This window comes from Muntiacus reevesi, chromosome 4 (assembly GCF_963930625.1).
Source record: "Muntiacus reevesi chromosome 4, mMunRee1.1, whole genome shotgun sequence".
Classification (NCBI taxonomy): domain Eukaryota; kingdom Metazoa; phylum Chordata; class Mammalia; order Artiodactyla; family Cervidae; genus Muntiacus; species Muntiacus reevesi.
This window is the reverse complement of record NC_089252.1, coordinates 70,542,462-70,555,288: the sequence shown is the minus strand read 5'-3', so window position 1 is coordinate 70,555,288 and position 12,827 is coordinate 70,542,462. Positions and strand designations below refer to the sequence as shown.

The following is a 12,827-nucleotide window of genomic DNA, read 5'->3' as shown; positions in this document are numbered from 1 at the left end:
AGCCCCGGTCCAGCCCTGCCGGAGGCAGGAGGCAGGGTGGAGGGGAAGGGGCAAACTCGGCCCCAAAGACGGCATCCCCCACCACACTGCAAACAGGCCTCCAGTTTCTAACCAAAGACTTCCTGAGATTCTGGATGGTAGACATCCACCGGGAGGGTCTGGCTAAACTCAAGGTGCACGCATGCGGGCGGAAACTGAGGCTGGGGCCGCGGAGGGGAGAAGGCGCGCCGCACCCGGGGACAGTGCGCCTGCCAAGCTCCTGGCTGCCTGAGCCGCTCGGTCGAGGAAGGCACAAAAAGCAGGCGCAGCTTTTTGTTCTGCGCTTTTGTGGAACACCTGAAAACTGGAATAGCGTGCAGCACAGGGCACGCTCCATATAGAGCAGCCGGGAGCCTGAGCAGCATAGATGGGGAAAGCAGCGCCCCTCCCTCCCCAAAGCGCAACGGAACTAGCAAACCTGAACAAGAGACCACCTCCGCCCACCTGTGTCAGGGCAGAAATTGGGCACTGAAGAGACCAGCAAACAGAAGCCAAATAAACAAAGGGAACCGCTTCAGAAGGGACTGGTGCAACAGATTAAAATCCCTGTAGGTAACACCAACTACACTGGAAGGGGCCTATAGATATCAAGAAGTGTAAGCTGGAACAAGGAGCTATCTGAAACTGAACCAAACCCACACTGACCACAATAGCTCCAGAGAAATTCCTAGATATATTTTTACCTTTTTTTTTCTTTTCTTTTCTTATTTTTTCTCTTTTATTTTCTTTTAAATTCCCTATTACTCCCCCATTACTCCTTAACTTTCATTTTCATTTATTTTTACGATTTTTTTAATTAGGAAAAAATTTTTTTTCTTGTTTTTTTCTTTTTCTCTTATTTTCTTTTAAAGTCCTCTATTACTCCTCTACTTCTCCTTAATTTTCATTTTCATTTCACTATAACCTTGCAAAAAAAAAAAAAAAGAGAGAAGCCCTATTTTTAAATTGAACTTCATATATATTTCTAAAATTTTTTGTGTTTTTGTTTTTAATATTGTATTTTTAAGAGTTTAACCTCTACTCTAGATTTTTAATCTTTGTTTTTCAGTATGTGATATAAATTTTGGACATTTAAGAATCCAATATTCAGTTCCCATTTTTATTCAGGAGTGTGTTGATTACTCTCTCCCACTTTTGACTTTCCATTTTCTACCTCAGATCACCTCTATTTCCTCCCTCCCCTTCTCTTCCCAACCCAATTCTGTGAATCTCTGTGGGTGTCTGGGCTACGGAGAACATTTTGGGAACAGAGAACTGCGTAGATCTGTCTCTCTCCTCTTGAGTCCCCCTTTTTCTCCTCCTGCTCATCTCTATCTCCCTCCTCCCTCTCCTCTTCTTCATGTAACTCTGTGAACCTCTCTGGGTATCCCTCACAGTGGAGAATCTTTTCACCATTAACCTAGAAGTTTTATTATCAGTGCTGTATAGTTGGAGAAGCCTTGAGACGACTGGAAGAATAAAACTGAAATCCAGAGGCAGGAGACTTAAGCCCCAAACCTGAGAACACCAGAAAACGCCTGACTACATGGAACATTAGTAATAAGAGACCATCCAAAAGCCTCCATACCTACTCTGAAACCAACCACCACCCAAGAGCCAGTAAATTTCAGAGCAAAACATACCACGCAAATTTTCCACCAACGCAGGAACATAGCCCTGACCGTCAACATACAGGCTGCCCAAAGTCACACTAACACATAGACCCATCTCAAAACTCATTACTGGACACTCCATTGCACTCCAGAGAGAAGAAATCTAGTTCCACGCACCAGAACACCGATGCAAGCATCACTAACCAGGAAACTTTGACAAGTCAATTGTCCAACCCCACCCACTGGGTGAAACCTCCACAATAAAAAGGACAGACCTCCAGAATACAGAAAGCCCACTCCAGACACAGCAATCTAAACAAGATGAAAGGCAGAGAAATATCCAACAGGTAAAGGAACATGAAAAATGCCCACCAAGTCAAACAGAAGAGGAGGAGATAGGGAATCTACCTGAAAAAGAATTTAGAATAATGATAATGAAAATGATCTAAAATCTTGAAAACAAAATGGAGTTACAGATAAATAGCCTGGAGACAAAGACTGAGAAGATGCAAGAAATGTTTAATAAAGACCTAGAAGAAATAAAACGTCAATTAAAAATGAATAATGCAATAAATGAGATCAAAAGCACTCTGGAGGGAACCAAGAGTAGAATAATGGAGACAGAAGATAGGATAAGTGAGGTAGAAGATAAAATGGTGGAAATAAATGAAGCAGAGAGGAAAAAAGAATTAAAAGAAATGAGGACAACCTCAGGGACGTCTGGGACAATGTGAAATGCCCCAACATTCGAATCATAGGAGTCCCAGAAGAAGAAGACAAAAAGAAAGGCCATGAGGAAATACTCGAGGAGATAATAGCTGAAAACTTCCCTAAAATGGGGAAGGAAATAGCCACCCAAGTCCAAGAAACCCAGAGAGTCCCAAACAGGATAAACTCAAGGCGAAACACCCCAAGACACATATTAATCAAATTAACAAAGATCAAACACAAAGAACAAATATTAAAAGCAGCAAGGGAGAAACAACAAATAACACACAAGGGATTCCCATAAGGATAACAGCTGATCCATCAATAGAAACCCTCCAGGCCAGTAGGGAATGGCAGGACATACTTAAAGTAATGAAAGAGAATAACCTACAACCTAGATTACTGTACCCAGCAAGGATCTCATTCAGATATGAAGGAGAATTCAAAAGCTTTACAGACAAGCAAAAGCTGAGAGAATTCAGCACCACCAAACCAGCTCTTCAACAAATGCTAAAGAATGTTCTCTAGACAGGAAACAGAAAAGTTGTATAAACGTGAACCCAAAACAACAAAGTAAATGACAACGGGACCATACCTGTCAATAATTACCTTAAATGTAAATGGGTTGAATGCCCCAACCAAAAGACAAAGACTGGCTGAATGGATACAAAAATAAGACTCCTATATATGCTGTCTACAAGAGACCCACCTCAAAACAAGAGACACATACAGATTAAAAGTGAAGGGCTGGAAAAAAATATTTCACGCAAACAGAGAACAAAAGAAAGCAGGAGTTGCAATACTCATATCAGATAAAATAGACTTTCAAATAAAGGTTGTGAAAAGAGACAAAGAAGGACACTACATAATGATCAAAGGATCAATCCAAGAAGAAGATATAACAATTATAAATATATATGCACCCAACATAGGAGCACTGCAATATGTAAGGCAAACGCTAACGAGTATGAAAGAGGAAATTAATAGTAACACAATAATAGTGGGAGACTTTAATACCCCACTCACAACTATGGATAGATCAACTAAACTGAAAATTAACAAGAAAACACAAACTTTAAATGACACAATGGACCAGCTAGACCTATTTGATATCTATAGGACATTTCACCCCAAAACAATCAACTTCACCTTTTACTCAAGTGCACACGGAACCTTCTCCAGAATAGATCACATCCTGGGCCATAAATCTAGCCTTGGTAAATTCAAAAACATTGAAATCATTCCAGTCATCTTTTCTGATCACAGTGCAGTAAGATTAGATCTCAATTACAGGAAAAAAATTGTTAAAAATTCAAACATATGGAGGCTAAATAGCACACTTCTGAATAACCAATAAATCATAGAAGAAATCAAAAAAGAAATCAAAATATGCATAGAAATGAATGAAAATGAAACACAACAACCCAAAACCTATGAGACACTGGAAAAGCAGTGCTAAGGGGAAGGTTCACAGCACTACAGGCTTACCTCAGGAAACAAGAAAAAAGTCAAATAAATAACCTAACTCTACACCTAAAGCAATTAGAGAAGGAAGAAATGAAGAACCCCAGGGTTAGCAGAAGGAAAGAAATCTTAAAAATTAGGGCAGAAATAAATGCAAAAGAAACTAAAGAGACCATAGCAAAAATCAACAAAGCTAAAAGTTGGTTTTTTGAAAAAAATTAACAAAATTGACAAACCATTAGCAAGACTCATTAAGAAACAAAGGGAGAAGAACCAAATTAACAAAATTAGAAATGAAAATGGAGAAATCACAACAGACAACACTGAAATACAAAGGATCATAGGAGACTACTACCAGCAGCTCTATGCCAACAAAATGGACAACTTGGAAGAAATGGACAAATTCTTAGAAAAGTATAACTTTCCAAAACTGAACCAGGAAGAAACAGAAGATCTTAACAGACCCATCACAAGCAAGGAAATCAAAACTGTAATCAGAAATCTTCCAGCAAACAAAAGCCCAGGACCAGATGGCTTCACAGCTGAATTCTACCAAAAATTTAAAGAGCTAACTCCTATCTTACTCAAACTCTTCCAGAAAATTGCAGATGAAGGTAAACTTCCAAACTCATTCTATGAGGCCACCATCACCCTAATTCCAAAACCAGACAAAGATGCCACAAAAAAAGAAAACTACAGGCCAATATCACTGATGAACGTAGATGCAAAAATCCTTAACAAAATCCTAGCAAACAGAATCCAACAACATATTAAAAAAATCATACACCATGACCAAGTGGGCTTTATCCCAGGAATGCAAGGATTCTTTAATATCCGCAAATCAATCAATGTAATACACCACATTAACAAATTGAAAGATAAAAACCATATGATTATCTCAATAGATGCAGAGAAAGCCTTTGACAAAATTCAACACCCATTTATGATTAAAACTCTCCAGAAAGCAGGAATAGAAGGAACATACCTCAACATAATAAAAGCTATATATGACAAACCCACAGCAAACATTATCCTCAATGGTGAAAAATTGAAAGCATTTCCCCTAAAATCAGGAACAAGACAAGGGTGCCCACTCTCACACTACTATTCAACATAGTTTTGGAAGTTTTGACCACAGCAATCAGAGCAGATAAAGAAGTAAAAGGAATTCAGATAGGAAAAGAAGAAGTGAAACTCTCACTGTTTGCAGACGACATGATTCTCTACATAGAAAACCCTAAAGACTCTACCAGAAAATTACTAGAGCTAATCAACGAATATAGTAAAGTTGCAGGATATAAAATTAACACACAGAAATCCCTTGCATTCCTATACACTAACAATGAGAAAACAGAAAGAGAAATTAAGGAAACAATACAATTCACCATTGCAACAAAAAGAATAAAATACTTAGGAGTATATCTACCTAAAGAAACAAAAGATTTATACATGGAAAACTATAAAGCACTGATGAAAGAAATCAAAGAGGACACAAACAGATGGAGAAATAGACTGTGTTCATAGACTGGAAGAATCAATATTGTCAAAATGGCTATACTACCCCAAAGCAATCTATAGATTCAATGCAATCCCTATTAAGCTACCAATGGTATTTTTCACAGAACTAGAACAAATAATTTCACAATTTGTATGGAAATACAAAAAACCTCGAATAGCCAAAGTAATCTTGAGAAAGAAGAATGGAACTGGAGGAATCAACCTGCCTGACTTCAGACTCTACTACAAAGCCACAGTCATCAAGACAGTATTGTACTGGCACAAAGACAGAAATATAGATCAATGGAACAGAATAGAAAGCCCAGAGATAAATCCACGAACCTATGGACAACTTATCTTCGACAAAGGAGGCAAGGATATACAATGGAAAAAAGACAACCTCTTTAACAAGTGGTGCTGGGAAAACTGGTCAACCACTTGTAAAAGAATGAAACTAGAACACTTTCTAACACCATACACAAAGATAAACTCAAAATGGATTAAAGATCTAAATGTAAGACCAGAAACTATAAAACTCCTAGAGGAGAACATAGGCAAAACACCCTCCAACATAAATCAAAGCAGGATCCTTTATGACCCACCTCCCAGAATATTGGAAATAAAAGCAAAAATAAACAAATGGGACCTAATGAAACTTAAAAACTTTTGCACAACAAAGGAAACTATAAGTAAGGTGAAAAGACAGCCCTCAGATTGGGGGAAAATAATAGTAAATGAAACAACAGACAAAGGATTAATCTCAAAAATATACAAGCAACTCCTGCAGCTCAATTCCAGAAAAATAAATGACCCAATCAAAAAATGGGCCAAAGAACTAAACAGACATTTCTCCAAAGAAGACATACAGATGGCTAACAAACACATGAAAAGATGTTCAACATCACTCATTATCAGAGAAATGCAAATCAAAATCATAATGAGGTACCATTACATGCCAGTCAGGATGGCTGCTATCCCAATGTCTACAAGCAATAAATGCTGGAGAGGGTGTGGAGAAAAGGGAACCCTCTTTCACTGTTGGTAGGAATGCAAACTAGTACAACCGCTATGGAGAACAGTGTGAGATTTCTTAAACAACTGGAAATAGAACTGCCATATGACCCAGCAATACCACTTCTGGGCATACAAACCGCGGAAACCAGATCTGAAAGAGACACATGCACCCTAATGTTCATCGCAGCACTGTTTATAATAGCCAGGACATGGAAGTAACGTAGATGCCCATCAGCAGATGAATGGATAAAGGAGCTGTGGTACATATACACCATGGAATATTACTCAGCCATTAAAAAGAATTCATTTGAATCAGTTCTAATGAGAAGGATGAAACTGGAGCCCATTATACAGAGTGAAGTGAGCCAGAAAGATAAAGAACATTACAGCATACTAACACATATATATGGGATTTGGAAAGATGGTAATGATAACCCTATATGCAAAACAGAAAAAGAGACACGGATATACAGAACAGAATTTTGGACTCTGTGGGAGAAGGTGAGGGTGGGATGTTTCGAGAGAACAACATTGAAACATATATATTATCTATAGTGAAACAGATCACCAGCCCAGGTTGGATGCATGAGACAAGCGCTCAGGCCTGGTGCACTGGGAAGACCCAGAGGGATCGGGTAGAGAGGGAGGTGGGAGGGGGGATCGGGATGGGGAATACATGTAAATCCATGGCTGATTCATGTCAATGTATGACAAAACCTACTACAATAATGTAAAGTAATTAGCCTCCAACTAATAAAAATAAATGAAAAAAAAGTATAATAATAAAAAAAAGAAAAAAGAAAAAAAAGATCAAGACATATTTTTCTTGGATCTAAAGATCTTTCATCTAAACAACTGTACCTTATCCTGAGACTATGTCCTTCCTCATTGTTTTTTATTTTAAAAAAAATTTCTTTCATGAAATAATGACAATAAAAGAACCTAGATCCTTATTCTCAATGTCCTCACTTGAAAAAAACAAAAGTAGCCCTATGACAAGTCTCTTGTCCCCCATTTCTGGAAGGAAATGAAAGGTAATTTCTCAGTCCATGAAACCCCAAAGTCTGGAAAGCACTGTCCCCCATGAACCGGCATAGGACAATTCTTTAATGTGGAACAGCTGTGCGTCTCCTTAATAGCAATGCAGTCCTTTACTTTCTTTAAATTTCATTTCTTCGAAATAATTTTCTACTTTCTACCATACTAGACCCGGTTACATGGCATCCCTACCAACCCACATTAACTTCTGTGATTTATACTGCTATAACACTTTTCAGGTTCTGAATGTTTTCATCTCCTCATCTTAAGAAGTCTTTGCATACAATGGAAACAATTTTTAATCATGTCCCCTCCTCCTTCCTCTTGCTACCTTATTCTACCAATAAAAGCTTCACAAATAATAGAGACCATAGTTATAAAGGAACTGTCTACTTACATCCTGACTACAGGCTACAGGGTTGCTAGCCAGTTGTCCACCACCACTGTAACAGGGTCCCACGAGCTCCGGAACTGGACCCAGCACCAGGGGTTACTTTCCACTTTCAGGAAGTTCTTCGGATTAGATCCTTAGGGTCACTAGGAACAACCCTAATCCTTCTTCCATGTGACACTACTTCCAGACTCTGAAGCCTGATTTCTCTCCCAAAAAATCTCCTCTCCACTATCCACTAACTCAACAAATGATGCCACAATTCACTGTCACCCAAGCCAAAAGTGTTGGGGTCAATCGTGACTCCTCTCTTTTCCCCCATTTCCAATCACCAGCAAACCCTCAAAGTAACAGCAAGCCTGACCATTTCCCACCACTTCTATCCCTACCATCACTCCTACTACCAACTACAGCTGTAAGATCTGTTGACTGGCTCTCACTTCCATTCTTATCTCCCTATAACGAATTCTTCAGAAAGTAACCAGTGTGTGACCACCCTCTAAAGGCCTCACTCAACCTTCAATCCTTCATGCTGCTTTATTTCCCCTAATAGAACTGTTTACTACCTAACAGTGTGTTATATATGTATGCATATACGTATGTGTGTCCGTGTCTTACCCACCAGAAAATGAGCTTCATTTGGTCAAAGACTTTGTTTTATCCACCCTGATATATTTGGTATCTAGGAAACTTATCTTCAATGTAAAGCTACACTATTTGAAATTTTTAGCACAATAATAAATGGCTCTGTACCATTACTAAACATAACAACCAATTCAACAATTGTCCTATTGTTGGCCATTTGGACTATTTGCAAATTCGGGCAAATCCTGGAATTAACATTGTTATGCATAAGTTTTATAAGATCTTTCTGATTATTTTCCCAGGTATTCTGATGAGTGGAATGTATCAAATACCTTTAACTTAGAAAAACCTTTTGGGTAAAAGTGCCATATTATTTGTCCCTCAACAAATTCTAAATGTACCCTCTTTCTAGTAACAACAGAAAGGGACTGAGAAGAAACAAAGCCTGAACTTCTACTCAGCCCAAGACTCCACATTTCTAGTTTGACCTCTAAGACATGAAACAGAAGTGTTAATATTCACAAAACCATGCGTAGGGGTCAGAGGCCATGCAGTGGAGAGGCTGGAGGAGGTGCAAGTACAACAGCCAGGCATCTTTTCCTTCTGGTGAACGCTAACTATACTTGTAGAACAAATACACCGCAAGAGTTAAAAAAAAGAATGTATATGTAATGGTTTATGATCTAACAGCATAGATATGGAAAATGATATTTTAAATGGTGGAAGGATTGCAATAGCATATAAAAATGCATTTAACTAATTTCAGTAATCATAATTGATGACGATAGTATTCAGTTCAGTCACTCAGTCATGTCCAACTCTTTGCAACCCCATGGACTGCAGCAATGGATGCCAGGCCTCCCTGTCAATCACCAACTCCCAGAGTTTACTCAAACTCATGTCCATTGAGTTGGTGATGCCATCCAACCGTCTCATCCTCTGTTGTCCCCTTCTCCTCCCGTCTTCAATCTTTCCCAGTATCAGGGTCTTTTCAAATGAATCAGCTCTACCCATCAGCTTCAACATCAGTCCTTCCAATGAATATTCAGGACTGATTTCCTTTAGGATTGACTGGTTGGATCTCCTTGCAGTCTAAGGGATTCTCAAGAGTCTTCTCCAACACCACAGTTCAAAAACATCAATTCTTCGGCACTCAGCTTTCTTCACAGTCCAACCCTCACATCCATACATGACTACTGGAAAAACCCCATAGCTTTGACTAATGGACCCTTGTTGGCAAAGTAATGTCTCTGCTTTTGAATATGCTGTCTAGGTTGGTCATAAGTTTTCTTCCAAGGAGCAAGCGTCTTATAATTTCATGGCTGCAGTCACCATCCACAGTGATTTTGGAGCCCAAAAATATAAAGTCTGTCACTGTTTCCAGCAGATGCCATGATCTTAGTTTTCTGAATGTTGAGTTTTAAGCCAACTTTTTCACCTTCCTCTTTCACTTTCATCAAGAGGCTCTTCAGTTCTTCTTTGCTTTCTGCCATAAGGGTGGTGTCATCTGTGTATCTGAAGTTAGTGATATTCCTCCTGGCAATCTTGATTCCAGCTTATGACTCATCCAGGCCAGCATTTCACATGATGTACTCTGCATATAAATTAAATAAGCTGGGTGACAATATACAGCCTTGACATACTCCTTTTCCTATTTGGAACCTGTCTGTTGCTCCAGGTCCAGTTCTAACTGTTGCTTCTTGACCTACATGCAAATTTCTCAGGAGGCAAGTCAGGTAATCTGGCATTCCCATCTCTTGAAGAATTTTCCAGTTTGTTTTGATGCACACAGTCAAAGGCTTAGGCATAGTCAATAAAGCAAAAGTAGATGTTTTTCTGGAATTTCCTTGCTTTTTCGATGATCCAGTGGATGTTGGCAATTTGATCTCTGGTTCTTCTGGCATTTCTAAATCCAGCTTGAACATCTGGAATTTCATGGTTCACATACTGTTGTTGAACCCTGGCTTGGAGAATTTTGAGCATTACTTTGCTACCGTGTGAGATGAGTGCAACTGTGCAGTAGTTTGCACATTCTTTGGCATTGCCTTTCTTTGGGATTGGAATGAAAACTGAACTTTTCCAGTCCTGTGGCCACTGCTGAGTTTTCCAGATTTGCTGGCATATTGAGTGCAGCACTTTCAGTGCATCATCTTTTAGGATTTGAAATAGCTCAACTGGAATCCCATCACCTCCACTAGCTTTTGTTCGTAGTAATACTTCCTAAGGACCTCTTGACTTTGCATTCCAGGATGTCTAGCTCTCAGTGAGTGATCACACCATCATGGTTATCTGGGGCATGAAGATCTTTTTTGTATAGTTCTTCTGTGTATTCTTGCCACCTCTTCTTAATATCTTCTGCTTCTGTTAGGTCCATATCATTTCTGTCCTTTATTGTGATCATCGTTGCATGAAAGGTTCCCTTGATATCTCTAATTTTCTTGAAGAGATCGCTAGTCTTTCCCATTCTATTGCTTTCCTCTATTTCTTTGCACTGATAACTGAGGAAGGCTTTCTTATCTCTCCTTGCTATTCTTTGGAACTCTGCATTCAAATGGGTATATCTTTCCTTTTCTCCTTTGCTTTTCGCTTCTCTTCTCTTCTCAGCTATTTGTAAGGTCTCCTCAGACAACCATTTTGCCTTTTTGCATTTCTTTTTCTTGGGGATGGTCCTGATCACTGCCTCTTGTACAATGCCACGAACCTCCATCTGTAGTTCTTCAGGCATTCTGTCTATCAGATCTAAACCCATGAATCTATTTGTCACTTCCACCATATAACTGTAAGGGATCTGATTTAGGTCATACCTGAATGGTCTAGTGGTTTTCCCTACTTTCTTCAATTTAAGTCTGAATTTGGCAATAAGGGGTTCATAATCTGTTACTTCAAGTCTGTGAGGTTTATAATGTTGGGATTAAGGCAAATGAGCAATTTTGGATCTTCTCATTTATCATCAGGTTCTTCCACAGATGAAATGTAAGGAAAAGAAACGGATGAAGAAGACAAGTAAATTTAGAGCGACTTAAAAGATACATCAAAAAAATTTTTACATAGGCAAGACTATAGCATCTTGAGGTATACACTTAGGTGATAAAATCTTAAAAGAAATACAAGGAAATACATTTAAGTTAGAATAGCAGTTACTTTTGGAGAAAGAGAAGGCGCTATGAATGGGCTGGGAAGCCCAGAGGAGCTTTTGGATGGCCAGCAACGTTCTCCTTCTTGATCATGGTGATGGCTACACAGGGGTCTCTACATACATGGAAGCTGTATTTTTGTCATGATTTTCTGCATCTATTAGAGCTTATGATTAAAAGATGGTAAATGCTTATGATAAATGACATAGCAGAGACTTAAAATGCTGTTCTCTAACCAATTTAAGCCAATATTTTCCAAACTTCTTAAGGTAGGACAGAAACAGAAATTAGCAAAGCATGACTCCAAATGATAAATATTTGCCTGGATTCTGATAGTTTACTGTAAAAATTACACCTTCCCCCCCAAATTACAAGAAACATAATTTTTGTTTTACTTCACCAAAAAGGTAAAAAGGTTGCTGGTTAGGAAAAAACAAAAAGAAGCCTGAACTACCTAAGAGACAGGCTAGCCTCAGAACGTTGTCACTGACTATGTAGGCAAATTATACTCTGTTGTTAAATAAGCCCCTCTCATGTCATTACAGGAACATCTTGGAGATATAAAGGATTCATTTCAGACAAACACAATAAAATAAGTATTGAAATAAAGCAATACTTCTGGTTTCCCAGCGCATGTAAAAGTTGTGTTTACACTACAGTCTACTTAGTGCGCAATAGCATTAAAAAAGCACATATCTTAATTCAAAAAATATTTTATTGCTAAAAGATACCAACCATCATCTGATAACACAGGATAACACATCTGATGATACAGATAACAATCTGTAAAAATGCAGGATCTCTGAAGCACAGTAAAGTACAATAAAAAAAGATCTACCTGTAATTTCACCAAGATGTATCTTAGGGAAGCCACATAAATAAAAACTAAAAGAACTGACCCCTGGTCTTGTAGGCTCATCTGGCTAGTTTTCATTATAATGGCGTACATATGAAACTATCCCAATACATAAAACAGTCCTGATAAATACGAGAAATTTAGTTACTATTCTCAAAGTACTATTCTCCACTTACCTCTCTTAACTCTCCAATCCTCCGAAGTGCTTTATCCTGACTCTGACTTAATATACCCTTTAATTTAAAAGAAAAAAAAAAAGCTGGTTCAAACAACCACATGACATAGTAATGAAAAGCAAGTTTAAAAGATCACAAATCACTGAGTTTTTCCAACACCCTTTACTTCTGCAACTATGCAATCACAACTCTCTCCTGCCACTTAGTGGTAGACTTATGTACATTTAGAAACAAAAAAACAGACAATTCAAAGAAACACAAGTAAGGTATTCACAGAATTTAGGAATAAGATGACCTTTTGAGAATGAGCTTATGGAATATTAATAATACACT

General features: G+C 38.4%; 1 protein-coding gene across 5 annotated transcripts in view; it reads right to left on the bottom strand.

Annotated features, from left to right (window-relative positions):
- The window catches only part of GOLGA4 (golgin A4), a 116,385-nt gene that overhangs the window by 60,782 nt on the left and 42,776 nt on the right, over window positions 1–12,827 (bottom strand). For all 5 annotated transcript variants that reach the window (XR_010662942.1, XM_065932988.1, XM_065932990.1 and 2 more), the window contains one exon: window positions 12,495–12,551. Coding sequence is in view for 4 of the 5 variants with exons in the window: in XM_065932988.1 (XP_065789060.1) it covers window positions 12,495–12,551 (57 nt within the window). In the remaining variant the exon portion in view is untranslated. The remainder of the gene's footprint in view (window positions 1–12,494; window positions 12,552–12,827) is intronic.